This window comes from Dendrobates tinctorius, unplaced genomic scaffold (genome assembly GCF_039654945.1).
Source record: "Dendrobates tinctorius isolate UK_male_01 unplaced genomic scaffold, ASM3965494v1 ptg000186l, whole genome shotgun sequence".
NCBI lineage: Eukaryota > Metazoa > Chordata > Amphibia > Anura > Dendrobatidae > Dendrobates > Dendrobates tinctorius.
The window spans coordinates 3,159,932-3,175,881 of NW_027361853.1; the positions used below are offsets into that span (position 1 = coordinate 3,159,932).

General features: G+C 51.0%; 2 protein-coding genes across 2 annotated transcripts in view; one reads left to right on the forward strand and one right to left on the reverse strand.

The window, feature by feature from the left end:
• Positions 1-12,240, reverse strand: part of AVEN (apoptosis and caspase activation inhibitor) — a 706,731-nt gene extending 694,491 nt beyond the window's left edge. The window contains exon 1 of the mRNA XM_073552154.1: positions 12,013-12,240. Coding sequence (XP_073408255.1) covers positions 12,013-12,150 — 138 coding nt within the window. The 5' untranslated portion in view covers positions 12,151-12,240. The remainder of the gene's footprint in view (positions 1-12,012) is intronic.
• CHRM5 (cholinergic receptor muscarinic 5) overlaps positions 1-15,950 on the forward strand; it is a 302,054-nt gene that overhangs the window by 244,670 nt on the left and 41,434 nt on the right. The window lies entirely within an intron of this gene.

Here is a 15,950-nt window from a genome sequence, read left to right on the forward strand (position 1 = left end):
GAGGGGAAGAGATGCCAGGATATCGGCTCTAGGGGTCTTGTTGGTCAGATGTTCCTCCAACTGACCCATCCATAAGAACATAGATCTGGCCACCGAGGTGGCTGCTACGTTAGCTCTAATAAGAGCTGCAAAAGTTTCCCATGTCCTTTTAAAGAGAATGTCCACCTTCCTGTCCATTGGGTCACGGAGGCTTGATGAGTCTTCGAACGGGATGGCGGTCTTCTTGGTGACCTTGGGTACCGGGACATCGATCATAGGAATCTCTTCCCATAGCCTTGTTTCCTCTGAATCAAAAGGTAATCGACCTTTAAAGTCACGGGACAATACCAGTCAACGTTCGGCATCCTTCCATTCCTCTAGGACCATAGCTCTGATGTGTTCACTTATAGGGAACACAGTCAGTCTCTGTGACTTGAGTCCCCCGAACATCAGATCCTGTCTGGATTGTGGCTTAGGGACTTCCTCAATCTGCATAGTGTTTCTAACAGCCTGGACCAACTCGTCAGTGTCCTCTGACTGAAACAGGTACTTCCTGCCCCGGTCATGGCTGTCTGCTGGGTTCTCTCCTTCCTCTTCTGGATCAGAGTCCTGGAAGTCGGAACCCACATTGGAGCTTGGTTCGGACCCTGGCTCTGCCTCCCACCTTGCGAGCTTATGGCTAGGCCCTGGGCTGGGAGGCTGTTGTCGTGAGAGGCTGGGCATGGAGACCTCCCGTATCTCTGGGAGGAGGGATGGCTGCTCATATCTTATGACCCTTGATGTACAAGGTCCACAGAGGGTTTTGCCGTGGGTGTCTGGTAGCTTTATGCAGCATACAGGGCATCTGACAGATTTTGCTGAGGCCTTGCCGGAGTCCTTAGTCACGGTCGGGGGGGGGGGGGCTGTTTGGGTTCCCTTATCCTAATGGCATAAGATAGACTGACCTGACTAGCCCTGTCCTGTAGATGGCTGCGGGGCTGGCTGTGGGGAGGGTGGTCAGCGCCAGGTGCACTTACCCCTCCGTCTGGTGCTTCTGCTTCCATTGCCGCTGCTTCTCCAGGTGCAGCCAGTCACTCTCCCCCCGTAGTGCGCGCTAATATTCAAACCCGGCGTCCGTGATGTCGCCTGAAGGGACACGTGTCTTCTCGGGAGAGGCCGGGAAACCACGCGCCAGTCACTTCCGCGCTCCAACCTGAAATGCAAGTTGCCGCTTGCACCCTTGACGGCACCTGCTCGTGACGTCGGCACCCACCCGGAAGCCCAGCTGCCTGCAGGGACCGTGCTCCACGCCGCCTCCATCATCAGGGATCCGGTGGTCAGATGTCTGGAGCAGAGAGCCTCCCACCGGGAGGAGCGTCTCCTTCCAGGAGTGTAATCCTGCTCACTTGCCTTTCGGGCAAAGGGACTCCGCACCGGGAAGTTTTGGCCCTGGGCTTCTTGACAGGGGAAAGAATTGGACTGGCCGCACGATCCCCCTGAGCCCTCCGGTACGCTCTGTGCAGCGACTCTCCCTCCATGCAGGAACAGGAAAAACACTGAGGGAAAGGGGGTGGGACGGGACCTTCCTCTCGTGTGCTTTCCTGTCCCTGTAAGGAGGAGGACGACGTCCTCCATGGTGCTGTCAGGTGGACGTCCTGGAAAAGCAAGCTATGGCCAGAAAAATCACAGCGTTACGGTTGTGCTAGGAAGGGGAGAGGAAGCTAGAACAACCCAGAGTGGACCCTCTGGGTCACGGCTCCAGAGCCCCCACGGGCGAGCTGACCAGGTGGAGCCACCCCCTATACAGGGAGTGTTAGGGGCAGGCCCACAAGGGATGAAACCGTGACAGCCGGAGCCAAAGTGACGACTGGGTAAGCACCAGGGAGACTGGGGTGGCGAGTCAGAGTTGCTACAGAAGAGGGAGTAACAGAGACCGCGGAGCCAGAGAGGGAAAGGGACGTGGAGCACTCGGGACTGACGGAGGCTAGAGGCTGCAAGAGAAAGAGAGATGGTAACAAAGAAGATAAGGACCTAAGTTAGAACAAACAAAGAGACCCATAGGCAGCAGGCACTCAGATAGGCTACCAGAGAAGGTAGCACGGAGGGAGACACCACAGGCGGAACAGAGACAGGGACACAGCGATACTGAGGACACAGAAGCTGCCAGAGGTAGCACAGACAGAGCAATCTAGGTAGGGGTACAGGGCCTGGGAGATGGGCAAACGCTGGCCGAACGGACAGCGACACCGCAAGGATACACAGGCGTCTTACCTGGGAAGACGCCAGGAAGAAATAGACGGTGGGCGCCGCCATGTTGGGGGCGGGGCCACCGCGTCACAGGCTCCAGTCTGAGCGCCGGGCGCAGGTGCACAGGACCGACGTCGAGGAGGCCGGATGTCAGGAGCGTTTACGCGCCGTGGAGCAGGAGCGCGCCGGGAGGTGCGCACGGGATCGCGCAGGTAAGTAACGGCGCCGGTGGGGGGCGTGACACAGCGTAAAATTACAATACTTTTTGTTTTAATTTTCTTCAAAGCAAAGCCATTTTGATCTCAATGGGTAAAATTTGTAGTAAAAACATTGAAGCAAATAACATGCTGCGGTTAACCTCAACAGCACTATTGCATGAGACCTTAGTGTGCAAACATAGCAAATTAAATTATAAATTAAATTATATGTGCAAAGTAGTATTGGGAAAAAAAAAAAAAAATCTATAAAACTCTGGCGTTGCGGTATTTTTTTTACTGACCCAAAGTATAAAGACATCTTATCACTTTTACCACAAAGTGAAAAGGGTAAAAATGTCTAAGAAAAAACAAAATAGACAATTCCTGAATTGCTGCTTAATTTTTCATTCTGTCTTCCAAATATTGGAATAAAAAGTGATAAAAAAAAAAAGTTATGTAGCCCCAAATAGTAGCAATAAAAACTTCAACTCATCATATAATATTTATAATATATATAATATAATATATATATAATAAAAAAAAACCACAACAATCCCACACTCAGGCCTCCTGTCCGTCAATGGAAAAATAGGTTTTCAACATCACTAGTGGCTTAAAGCCTCTGGAAAAAAGAGACATGACTCCAAAAACGCAATCTTGTAAAATCCATGCTCCCAAAACAAACGGCCTCCCCTTCTAATCCCCACAGTGTACAGTAAATGTTGACATGTATGCCACAGCTGCAGATGGGAAAACGCATCTTAAATGGGTTCACATGAGGCAACAATTGACTTATCCAACGGAAAAGAACAATAGGTGTCTGAGAACCGACCCAACCGCCAGTCAGCCAATAACTGCTCCGGCAAATGTCTTTTTTCGACCTTGCTATGCTACTATGTATGGGCGGCACACAGCAGCTAAGTACATTGCTTAGGCCTCTTTCACACTTCAGTTTTTTGCATCAGTTCAAATCCGCCAAAAAATCAGACTAGCGGATCCGTTCTCAACTGATGTGAACGGATGGCACAGGATCCGTTTTCAGACGGATCCTGAAAATGAGGAAATTTAAAGGAATCGAGAGAGAGAGAAAAAAAATATTGTTGTTTTTTTTTTTTTTGTCCGGCACCCAGAAAGAATTTCGGGTTAAATGAGTGTCTGGAGGATCCGCCAGAGAAAAAAACGTTGCAAGCTCCGTTTTGAAATCTTTGAGGATGGTGACGGACAGCAACTTTTGGGGGATCCGCAAAAAAAACGGATGCAACGGACGGCAATCCGTCACAATCCGCCATTAATGGAAGTCAATGGGGAAAAAAAACGGATCCTCAAAAGAAAATTGAGGATCCGTTTTTTTCAAAACCTGGCGGATTATGACTGATTGTAAAAAACTGAAGTGTGAAAGAGGCCTTAGCCTTCACTGCTGAGTACTGTGCTTTGTCTTCTATTGAAGTACTGGGAAGCGGCCTCAAAGTAATTTTACGAAACGGCTGTGTTGTGTCTGAACATCTCTTAAGCCCCCTTTACATTTAGAGATGCACCAGCGATCCTGACAACGATACGACCTGGTCAGGATCACTGGTGCATCGCTAAATGGTCGCTAGTGAGCTGCCACACAGGCAGATCTCACAGCGATGTAGCGACGCAGCAGCGGTCGTTACTTACCTTTCAGACGTGGTGATCCTGACGTCCTCCCGCCCGTGTCCACGCGGCGCTCGTCGGCGCCAGCAGGAAGCCCAGTAGGAAGCGCCCGACGAGAAATGGAGCTGCGCGATCAGCAACAGACAACTGGGGAACCGGTCGGAGGTATCACACATAGCGATATCACTGCTGCGTCACAAAATCGGTGACGTGCTAGCGATATCGCTATGTGTAAAGGCCCCTTTAGTTATGGCCACTGCTGCAGCAGTCTTCAGCTAATCAATAGGGTGTGTGGGACCCCCACCAATCTCTCATTGAGAAACGTGACATTTTAAGGGGTCTATGTCTCCAGAAGCACAAGGATGGCACAATGTATTGGGCGCTAAAATGGAACATTTGTAATTTTCACTCTACAACATCCACTACGCACAAATTTCTGAAAAACACCAGTGGGGGTCAAAATAATCACTATATTTTGTAAATGAACTTCCTCTGGGTAATTTGTAAAATGTGATCACTTCTTAGGGGCTTTCTAACAAACTACTAAAAAAAAAAAAATCTGTGCCTCAAAAGCCAAATAGCGCTCTTTCCTGAGCCAGGCAGTGTCCCCAAACAGTACGCTATAACCACGTATGGGGAATTGCTGTGTTTGGTAGAAATTTATGTTACAAACTGTGAGGTGCATTTGCTCCTATTACCCCTTGTAAAAATGTTCTCTTTTTTTCAGTTTACTTCGTTTTACATTTGAAAATGGGGTCTTGTTTGGGGTGTTTCAGACATATAGGCTCCTTCTTTAAGGGCATAAATAATCTAAAGTTTAATAATTGCTAAATTTGTCTAAGTTTTTGGAAAATTTTAGATATTTTTACAAACAAAATATACTGATCTAAAGTTAAACTCACAAAGTGCAATATGTCAGGAAAAAACAATCTCAGAAGAGCAGGAACATGTATAAGCATTTCCGACTTTACACCATATAAAGTGACTTGACATGGCAGATTTAAAAGATGGGTCTCTTTCAGGAACCTGTCATAGGCAGTAAGGGATTAAAATTTGATGAGATTTGACAAATTCTTTCCCATTTTTAACTTTTAGCTATTCTGATACTATGGAAAAATAAGTAGCTCTGCTATTCTGTTTCATTAAAGTAACAGAAAAATGGTAACTCCACAAGAAACTGGTCTGTCACTTGGGGGCTAGATTGTCATGGGGTCACTGTGGGAGTACAACTTGTTTTCCCCCACATTTAAGAGTCACACATTGCCTAAAAGGAAAAATGGAAACATTTCCTGCTCTGGTCTGCAAATATAACGTGGATTTGAGTGAATGGGTTACAGAAAAGTAGCTGCCAGCACTGTGATGGCATTCATGTCCTATTGGTTTTTACTGAATGGTTTGTTGTTAGAAGTTAGAAGCTTGGGGAACCTCTTTTTTTTTTTTTTTTTTAAATAAGTTATTGCTTACAAAAAATGGACCAAAACTGAATGTAAATTGGTGCTCTGCTGGCACCACACTTTACGAGGAGACCCTGTGCCGGCACTACGGTTTGTGAAGATTCTCTACAGCCAGAAGAGTTGAAGATGTGGCACGCTAACAGAATCTGTCAGCAGTTTTTGCTATGTAATCTGAGGGCAGCATGAGGTAGGGGCTGAGACACTGATTTCAGGGATGTGTCACTTATTAGGCTATGTGCTGTTTCAATACAATGAGCATTTTCTCAGCAGGAGATTATCGCTGCTGCATGCCTCCTGTGTCCAGCTACAACCCTAGCATTTATCAGTAGCTTAATTTAAACATACAATGTACACAGAAAGCTGCTAATCAGGGGTGTGGGCAGAGTTAGCTTTCTGAATTCTGCTACATCTTACAGCAGATACAATTTTAATTGTGCCACAACTTCTGCACACGGTAAAAGAAGTGACACAGCGCTTGTGTCAGGGTCTCTTTCCCTACATTATGCTGTTCTCAGATGATGTAGCAAAAGCCTGGTGACAGAATCCTTTTAAGAGGTGCCCTGCTGGCACTACAGTATATGTGGTGGAATGTTGTCAGAATTATGGTACTACACAGGGAGGCTGTATTGTACTACATGGGGAGGCACAGCGTTGCGTGGCGGCGGTCTGCCGTGCATGGTGACGCAGTGTTGTGTGAGGTAGCATGGTGCTGCGATGAGGCTGTCTGCTGGGTGAGGTGGCACGGTGCTGTGTGTGAAGGTCTGGAGTGTGAGGTGACGTGGTGTAGTGATACTGCTGTGTGAGGTGGTGCTGTGGAGGTAGCATTGTGCTGCTTGGAGGAGGTCTGCTGTGTGTGAAGTAGCACAGTGCTACAAGGCTGTCTGCGGTGTGAGACTGTCATGGTGCCATCCGAGCTAGCACGGTGCTGCGATGAGGAAGTCTACTGTGTGAGGTGGTGCTGTGGAGGTAGCACAGTGCTGCGAGGGCCCAGTCTGCTGTGTGAGGTGACGTGGTGCTGTTTAGGCCCCGTCTCACATAGCGAGATCGCTGAAGCGTCACCGATTTTGTGACACAATAGCGATCTCGCTACATGTGACACAAAGTGGCGACCGGCCCCCCGCTGGATATTGCTGATCGTACTCGAATGTCCTGGGCTATTTTTTCATCGTCGGCGTCCCACTGGCCAGCATACATCGCTGTGTTTAACGCTGACAAGCGACCTCGTTGGCGACACAGAACTCAGGGACGCAGGCGGGAGTCGTCAGAAAAGCTGCTGTGTGACAAGGTACCAACAACCGCCGAAGTTGTTATACGGATCGCTGGATGGTTGCTGCGTCGTTGAAGAGATCTGCCTGTTTGGCAGCTTACTACCGTAGTAACCATGTAGCGACGCACCAGCGATCCTTACCAGGTCGTATCGTTGTCGGGATCACTGGTGCGTCGCTATATGAAACGGGACCCTTAGACTGCTGTGAGGTGGCACGGTGCTGCGAGGAGGCGGTGTGTGTGAGGTAGCAAGGCGCTGCGAGGAGGCGCTCTGGCATCTGAGGTGGCAAGGTGCTGTGTCAGGAGGCGCTCTGGTGGTGAGGTGGCAAGGTGCTGTGTGAGGAGGCGCCCTGGTGTGTGAGGTGGCAAGGTGCTGTGTGAGGAGGCGCTCTGGTGTGTGAGGTGGCAAGGTGCTGTGCGAGGAGGCACGGTGCTGTGTGAGGAGGCGCTCTGGCATCTGAGGTGGCAAGGTGCTGTGTCAGGAGGCGCTCTGGTGTGTGAGGTGGCAAGGTGCTGTGTGAGGAGGCGCTCTGGTGTGTGAGGTGGCAAGGTGCTGTGTGAGGTGGCAAGGTGCTGTGTGAGGAGGCGCTCTGGTGTGTGAGGTGGCACGGTGCTGTGTCAGGAGGCGCTCTGGTGTGTGAGGTGGCAAGGTGCTGTGTGAGGAGGCGCTCTGGTGTGTGAGGTGGCAAGGTGCTGTGTGAGGTGGCACAGTGCTGTGTGAGGAGGCGCTCTGGTGTGTGAGGTGGCAAGGTGCTGTGTGAGGAGGCACGGTGCTGTGTGAGGAGGCGCTCTGGCATCTGAGGTGGCACGGTGCTGTGTGAGGAGGCAAGGTGCTGTGTGAGGTGGCACGGTGCTGTGTGAGGTGGCACGGTGCTGTGTGAGGTGGCGCTCTGGCATCTGAGGTGGCACGGTGCTGTGTCAGGAGGCGCTCTGGTGTGTGAGGTGGCAAGCAGGGCTGTGGAGTCGGTAAGCCAAACCTGTGACTCCGACTCCTCAATTTCCCTTACACCGACTCCGACTCCGACTCCGACTCCACGACTCCGACTCCCACAAATATTGCTTATATTTAAGTGAAAAATTTATTGTAGTACAATGTGAACCTCAGACATTTAATCATTTTTATGATCCAATAATCAAGATATTTAGATAGAACAGAATATATATTGGTGTACTACCCGGTTTTCATTCTTTTTGGTACAGATACGATATGGATAGACAGATATGGATAAATGGATAGATAGAGCAGATTTCTAATCTGCTTTTGCTATTGAAAACATTATCTATGAGCTCAAAAACCTTTCAGGTGATGCAGTTTTTTAAAAAGATGATCAGCTTTTGCAGCTGAAAAACGTATCCTCAAAAAACACAGGAAAAACGCTGTGTGTGAATGTAGCCATAGATCAGGAATATAACAGCCATTTATAGGACATTTCATAACTTTCCCAAACTCCTATGAAAAAATATTCAGCACATCCTGCATTGAATTACTGTACTCAATTTATTATATATTTTAGGAGTCGGAGTCGGTCCATTTTATACCGACTCCGACTCCACCAAAATGAGCACCGACTCCACGACTCCGACTCCACAGCCCTGGTGGCAAGGTGCTGTGTCAGGAGGCGCTCTGGTGTGTGAGGTGGCAAGGTGCTGTGTGAGGTGGCACGGTGCTGTGTGAGGTGGCACGGTGCTGTGTGAGGTGGCACGGTGCTGTGTCAGGAGGCAAGGTGCTGTGTGAGGTGGCACGGTGCTGTGTGAGGAGGCGCTCTGGTGTGTGAGGTGGCACGGTGCTGTGTGAGGAGGCGCTCTGGTGTGTGAGGTGGCACGGTGCTGTGTCAGGAGGCACACTGGTACCTGAGGTGGCACGGTGCTGTGTCAGGAGGCGCTCTGGCATCTGAGGTGGCACGGTGCTGTGTCAGGAGGCGCTCTGGTGTGTGAGGTGGCAAGGTGCTGTGTCAGGAGGCGCTCTGGTGTGTGAGGTGGCAAGGTGCTGTGTGAGGTGGCACGGTGCTGTGTGAGGAGGCGCTCTGGTGTGTGAGGTGGCACGGTGCTGTGTCAGGAGGCGCTCTGGTGTGTGAGGTGGCAAGGTGCTGTGTGAGGTGGCATGGTGCTGTGTGAGGAGGCGCTCTGGTGTGTGATGTGGCACGGTGCTGTGTGAGGAGGCGCTCTGGTGTGTGAGGTGGCAAGGTGCTGTGTCAGGAGGCGCTCTGGTGTGTGAGGTGGCAAGGTGCTGTGTCAGGAGGCGCTCTGGTGTGTGAGGTGGCACGGTGCTGTGTGAGGTGGCACGGTGCTGTGTCAGGAGGCGCTCTGGTGTGTGAGGTGGCACGGTGCTGTGTCAGGAGGCGCTCTGGTGTGTGAGGTGGCACGGTGCTGTGTCAGGAGGCGCTCTGGTGTGTGAGGTGGCACGGTGCTGTGTCAGGAGGCGCTCTGGTGTGTGAGGTGGCAAGGTGCTGTGTGAGGTGGCACGGTGCTGTGTGAGGAGGCGCTCTGGTGTGTGAGGTGGCACGGTGCTGTGTCAGGAGGCGCTCTGGTGTGTGAGGTGGCACGGTGCTGTGTGAGGAGGCGCTCTGGCGTCTGAGGTGGCAAGGTGCTGTGTGAGGTGGCACGGTGCTGTGTGAGGAGGCGCTCTGGCATGAGGTGGCACGGTGCTGTGTCAGGAGGCGCTCTGGTGTGTGAGGTGGCACGGTGCTGTGTCAGGAGGCGCTCTGGTGTGTGAGGTGGCACGGTGCTGTGTCAGGTGGCGCTCTGGTGTGTGAGGTGGCACGGTGCTGTGTCAGGAGGCGCTCTGGTGTGTGAGGTGGCAAGGTGCTGTGTCAGGAGGCGCTCTGGTGTGTGAGGTGGCAAGGTGCTGTGTCAGGAGGCGCTCTGGTGTGTGAGGTGGCAAGGTGCTGTGTCAGGAGGCGCTCTGGTGTGTGAGGTGGCAAGGTGCTGTGTGAGGTAGCACGGTGCTGTGTGAGGAGGCACTCTGGTGTGTGAGGTGGCAAGGTGCTGTGTCAGGAGGCGCTCTGGTGTGTGAGGTGGCACGGTGCTGTGTCAGGAGGCGCTCTGGTGTGTGAGGTGGCAAGGTGCTGTGTGAGGTGGCGCTCTGGTGTGTGAGGTGGCACGGTGCTGTGTCAGGAGGCGCTCTGGTGTGTGAGGTGGCAAGGTGCTGTGTCAGGAGGCGCTCTGGTGTGTGAGGTGGCAAGGTGCTGTGTCAGGAGGCGCTCTGGTGTGTGAGGTGGCAAGGTGCTGTGTGAGGTAGCACGGTGCTGTGTGAGGAGGCGCTCTGGTGTGTGAGGTGGCAAGGTGCTGTGTGAGGTGGCGCTCTGGTGTGTGAGGTGGCACGGTGCTGTGTCAGGAGGCGCTCTGGTGTGTGAGGTGGCAAGGTGCTGTGTCAGGAGGCGCTCTGGTGTGTGAGGTGGCACGGTGCTGTGTCAGGAGGCGCTCTGGTGTGTGAGGTGGCAAGGTGCTGTGTGAGGTGGTGCTCTGGTGTGTGAGGTGGCACGGTGCTGTGTCAGGAGGCGCTCTGGTGTGTGAGGTGGCACGGTGCTGTGTCAGGAGGCGCTCTGGTGTGTGAGGTGGCAAGGTGCTGTGTGAGGTGGCACGGTGCTGTGTCAGGAGGCGCTCTGGTGTGTGAGGTGGCAAGGTGCTGTGTCAGGAGGCGCTCTGGTGTGTGAGGTGGCAAGGTGCTGTGTCAGGAGGCGCTCTGGTGTGTGAGGTGGCAAGGTGCTGTGTGAGGTAGCACGGTGCTGTGTGAGGAGGCGCTCTGGTGTGTGAGGTGGCAAGGTGCTGTGTGAGGTGGCGCTCTGGTGTGTGAGGTGGCACGGTGCTGTGTCAGGAGGCGCTCTGGTGTGTGAGGTGGCAAGGTGCTGTGTCAGGAGGCGCTCTGGTGTGTGAGGTGGCACGGTGCTGTGTCAGGAGGCGCTCTGGTGTGTGAGGTGGCAAGGTGCTGTGTCAGGAGGCGCTCTGGTGTGTGAGGTGGCAAGGTGCTGTGTGAGGTAGCACGGTGCTGTGTGAGGTGGCAAGGTGCTGTGTGAGGTGGCGCTCTGGTGTGTGAGGTGGCACGGTGCTGTGTCAGGAGGCGCTCTGGTGTGTGAGGTGGCAAGGTGCTGTGTCAGGAGGCGCTCTGGTGTGTGAGGTGGCACGGTGCTGTGTCAGGAGGCGCTCTGGTGTGTGAGGTGGCACGGTGCTGTGTGAGGTGGTGCTCTGGTGTGTGAGGTGGCACGGTGCTGTGTCAGGAGGCGCTCTGGTGTGTGAGGTGGCAAGGTGCTGTGTCAGGAGGCGCTCTGGTGTGTGAGGTGGCAAGGTGCTGTGTCAGGAGGCGCTCTGGTGTGTGAGGTGGCAAGGTGCTGTGTGAGGTAGCACGGTGCTGTGTGAGGAGGCGCTCTGGTGTGTGAGGTGGCAAGGTGCTGTGTGAGGTGGCGCTCTGGTGTGTGAGGTGGCACGGTGCTGTGTCAGGAGGCGCTCTGGTGTGTGAGGTGGCAAGGTGCTGTGTCAGGAGGCGCTCTGGTGTGTGAGGTGGCAAGGTGCTGTGTCAGGAGGCGCTCTGGTGTGTGAGGTGGCAAGGTGCTGTGTCAGGAGGCGCTCTGGTGTGTGAGGTGGCAAGGTGCTGTGTGAGGTAGCACGGTGCTGTGTGAGGAGGCGCTCTGGTGTGTGAGGTGGCGCTCTGGTGTGTGAGGTGGCACGGTGCTGTGTCAGGAGGCGCTCTGGTGTGTGAGGTGGCAAGGTGCTGTGTCAGGAGGCGCTCTGGTGTGTGAGGTGGCAAGGTGCTGTGTCAGGAGGCGCTCTGGTGTGTGAGGTGGCACGGTGCTGTGTCAGGAGGAGCTCTGGTGTGTGAGGTGGCACGGTGCTGTGTCAGGAGGCGCTCTGGTGTGTGAGGTGGCACGGTGCTGTGTCAGGAGGCGCTCTGGTGTGTGAGGTGGCAAGGTGCTGTGTCAGGAGGCGCTCTGGTGTGTGAGGTGGCACGGTGCTGTGTCAGGAGGCGCTCTGGCATGAGGTGGCACGGTGCTGTGTGAGGCGCTCTGGCGTGTGCGGTGGTGGTTGACAGTGACAGCACGGTTTGGCGGCAGCTTGCCTGTATACTCTAGTACATAATACTGTGTACAGACCCCTTGTCACTGCGCTCCTCACCAGTACTGTGTGAGCACATTTGGCACCAGCCTCGCTCGCACAGGTGTGGGCACACTGGGCAGCACACGATACGCACCAGTATCCGCACACATGACCACAGCCTCAGCAGGCAGGGTGCAGGCACAAGCCCCTCCCCCTCAGGTCCTCACCTTCTTCTCCGGCTCCGGTGGACCCCGCACGTCCCTGTGCCCTCTATGCACGTACTCTCTGTCTCCTCCTGCGCCGCGGCCTCTGTACTGTCTGCGGCCACCGCCACCTCTCCGGTGTTTACCGCGGCCGCGCTCCATCTGCTCACGAAAGATGTCAAATCTTAGCAGCTAAAGGACCTTTGACGATGTCACAGACACGTGATCAGTCACGTGCGTGGGAGGGGTCAGACGCGGCGCTGAAGGCATTTGAGTGAGCCAAGCCCGTGGCTCGGCTCCTGCTTGATGTTCTGCCTTGTGCAGGGCACATAAGTTCTTGCAATGTCCGTCCCCAGCCTGCTCATAGTAATGTCCTAAACATCTCTGCCCTGTGCACATAGGTTTCAGCAATGTCTGTCCCCAGCCTGCTCACAGTAATGTCCTATACATCTCTGCCCTGTGCACATTGGTTTCTGCAGTATCTGTCCCAAGCCTGCTCACAGTAATGTCCTATATAGCTCTGCCCTGTGCACATAGGTTTCTGCAGTATCTGTCCCAAGCCTGCTCACAGTAATGTCCTATATAGCTCTGCCCTGTGCACATACAGTCATGGCCAAAAGTATTGACACCCCTGCAATTCTGTCAGATAATACTCAGTTTCTTCCTGAAAATGATTGCAAACACAAATTCTTTGGTATTATTATCTTCATTTAATTTGTCTTAAATGAAAAAACACAAAAAGAATTGTCCTAAAGCCAAACTGGATATAATTCCACACCAAACATAACAAAGAGGGTGGACAAAAGTATTGGCACTGTACGAAAAATCATGTGATGCTTCTCTAATTTGTGTAATTAACAGCACCTGTAACTTACCTGTGGCACCTAACAGGTGTTGGCAATAACTAAATCACACTTGCAGCCAGTTAACATGGATTAAAGTTGACTCAGCCTCTGTCCTGTGTCCTTGTGTGTACCACATTGAGCATGGAGAAAAGAAAGAAGACCAAAGAACTGTCTGAGGACTTGAGAAACCAAATTGTGAGGAAGCATGAGCAATCTCAAGGTTACAAGTCCATCTCCAAAGACCTGAATGTTCCTGTGTCTACCGTACGCCGTGTCATCAAGAAGTTTAAAGCCCATGGCACTGTGGCTAACCTCCCTAGATGTGGACAGAAAAGAAAAATTGACAAGAGATTTCAACGCATGATTGTACGGATGTTGGATAAAGAACCTCCACTAACATCCAAACAAGTTCAAGCTGCCCTGCAGTCCGAGGGTACAACGGTGTCAACCCGTACTATCCGTCGGCATCTGAATGAAAAGGGACTGTATGGTAGGAGACCCAGGAAGACTCCACTTCTTACCCCGAGACATAAAAAAAGCCAGGCTGGAGTTTGCCAAAACTTACCTGAAAAAGCCTAAAACATTTTGGAAGAATTTTCTCTGGTCAGATGAGACAAAAGTAGAGCTTTTAGGGCAAAAGCATCAACATAGAGTTTACAGGAGAAAAAAGAGGCATTCAAAGAAAAGTACACGGTCCCTACAGTCAAACATGGTGGAGGTTCCCTGATGTTTTGGGGTTGCTTTGCTGCCTCTGGCACTGGACTGCTTGACCGTGTGCATGGCATTATGAAGTCAGAAGACTACCAACAAATTTTGCAGCATAATTTAGAGCCCAGTGTGAGAAAGCTGGGTCTACCTCAGAGGTCATGGGTCTTCCAGCAGGACAATAACCCAAAACACACTACAAAAAGCACTAGAAAATGGTTTGAGAGAAAGCACTGGAGACTTCTAAGGTGGCCAGCAATGAGTCCAGACCTGAATCCCATAGAACACCTGTGGAGAGATCTAAAAATGGCAGTTTGGAGAAGGCACCCTTCAAATATCAGGGACCTGGAGTAGTTTGCCAAAGAAGAATGGTCTAAAATTCCAGCAGAGCATTGTAAGAAACTCATTGATGGTTACCGGAAGCGGTTGGTCGCAGTTATTTTGGCTAAAGGTTGTGCAATCAAGTATTAGGCTGAGGGTGCCAATACTTTTGTCCGGCCCATTTTTGGAGTTTTGTGTGAAATGATCAATGTTTTGCTTTTTGCTTCATTCTCTTTTGTGTTTTTTCATTTAAGACAAATTAAATGAAGATAATAATACCAAAGAATTTGTGTTTGCAATCATTTTCAGGAAGAAACTGAATATTATCTGACAGAATTGCAGGGGTGTCAATACTTTTGGCCATGACTGTAGGTTTCTGCAGTGTCTGTCCCCAGCCTGCTCACAGTAATGTCCTACAGCTCTGCCCTGTGCACACAGGTTTCTGCAGTGTCTGTCCCCAGCCTGCTCACAGTAATGTCCTATACAGCTCTGCCCTGTGCACACAGGTTTCTGCAGTGTCTGTCCCCAGCCTGCTCACAGTAATGTCCTATACAGCTCTGCCCTGTGCACACAAGTCTCTGTAGTTTCCATGTCCCCAGCCTTCTCACAGTAATGTCCTACAGCTCTGCCCTGTGTACATAGGTTTCTGCAGTGTCTGTCCCCAGCCTGCTCACAGTAATGTCCTATACAGCTCTGCCCTGTGCACACAAGTCTCTGTAGTTTCCATGTCCCCAGCCTGCGCACATTAATGTCCTGTACAGCTCTGCCCTGTGCACACAGGTTTCTGCAGTGTCTGTCCCCAGCCTGCTCACAGTAATGTCCTATACAGCTCTGCCCTGTGCACATAGGTTTCTGCAGTGTCTGTCCCCAGCCTGCTCACAGTAATGTCCTACAGCTCTGCCCTGTGCACACAGGTTTCTGCAGTGTCTGTCCCCAGCCTGCTCACAGTAATGTCCTATACAGCTCTGCCCTGTGCACACAAGTCTCTGTAGTGTCCATGTCCCCAGCCTGCTCACAGTAATGTCCTATACAGCTCTGCCCTGTGCACACAAGTCTCTGTAGTGTCCATGTCCCCAGCCTGCGCACATTAATGTCCTGTACAGCTTTGACCTGTGTGCCAAGTCCTCACCAGTTTTGAAGATTTGTAAATTTTAATAAAGCTATGAAGCATGTTATGGATTGCTACATGTGTTCAAGATTAGTACCACTTTCAACACAGGAGTGCAGCGCCTGGACCACCATCAGTACATGAATGCAGCACCCGAACTACCATAAGTAAATGAATGCAGCACCCGAACTACCATCAGTACATGACTACATTACGAGAACCACCATGCAGCACAAGAAACACCATCAGTAAATGAATGATGCAGCAGTACCACCGACAGTACATGAATGCTGCCCCAGAAACACTGTCAGTTCATGAATGTGATGCTAGAAGCACTGTCAGCACATGTATACAGCACCAAGCTTAGTACAGTGTCAAGTCAGCTGCATATATAATTGTTTTAGATGAATGGTAAAGAGGTACTGGGAGTTGTTACCAGCCATCATCAGATTGTAGACCATATAGGAACCATAGCAATGATGTAATATTTTTAAATATTTTTAACTAACGTAAAAAAAAATTAAATCATCCTTTTTGCAATTAAAAAATAAATCTTTTTTACGTAAAACCCTGATTTATCAAAATGTAAAATTATATGAACAGCTTTAAGAAAAAACATTTGAAATGCCCTAAAAATGTAATAAAAAGCTTTGTACTTACGTGAAATTGTACTATTAAAAACTAAAGCTTTTCTGCCTTTATTAGGTTGTTTTTTTCATTGCATTTTTGAGTGCGGTTTTTCTTTACATCCATTTGTACTTTTTTTTAGCAGCTTTTCTTTCTTGTTTTTGGTATGTCATGTGTTAGGTAAAATTGCTTTGTTATGAATACCTTCTGGTATTTGGCTGTGATAAAACTTACTGATATATGGTATTGATACAGTCACGTGTGGATAACATGCATTTTTTTCTGCAGATTTTCCTTGTCTCATTCAAGTCTATGGGTAAAATCTGCAAATAAAAGGCATAGTTACTTCAAGAGAA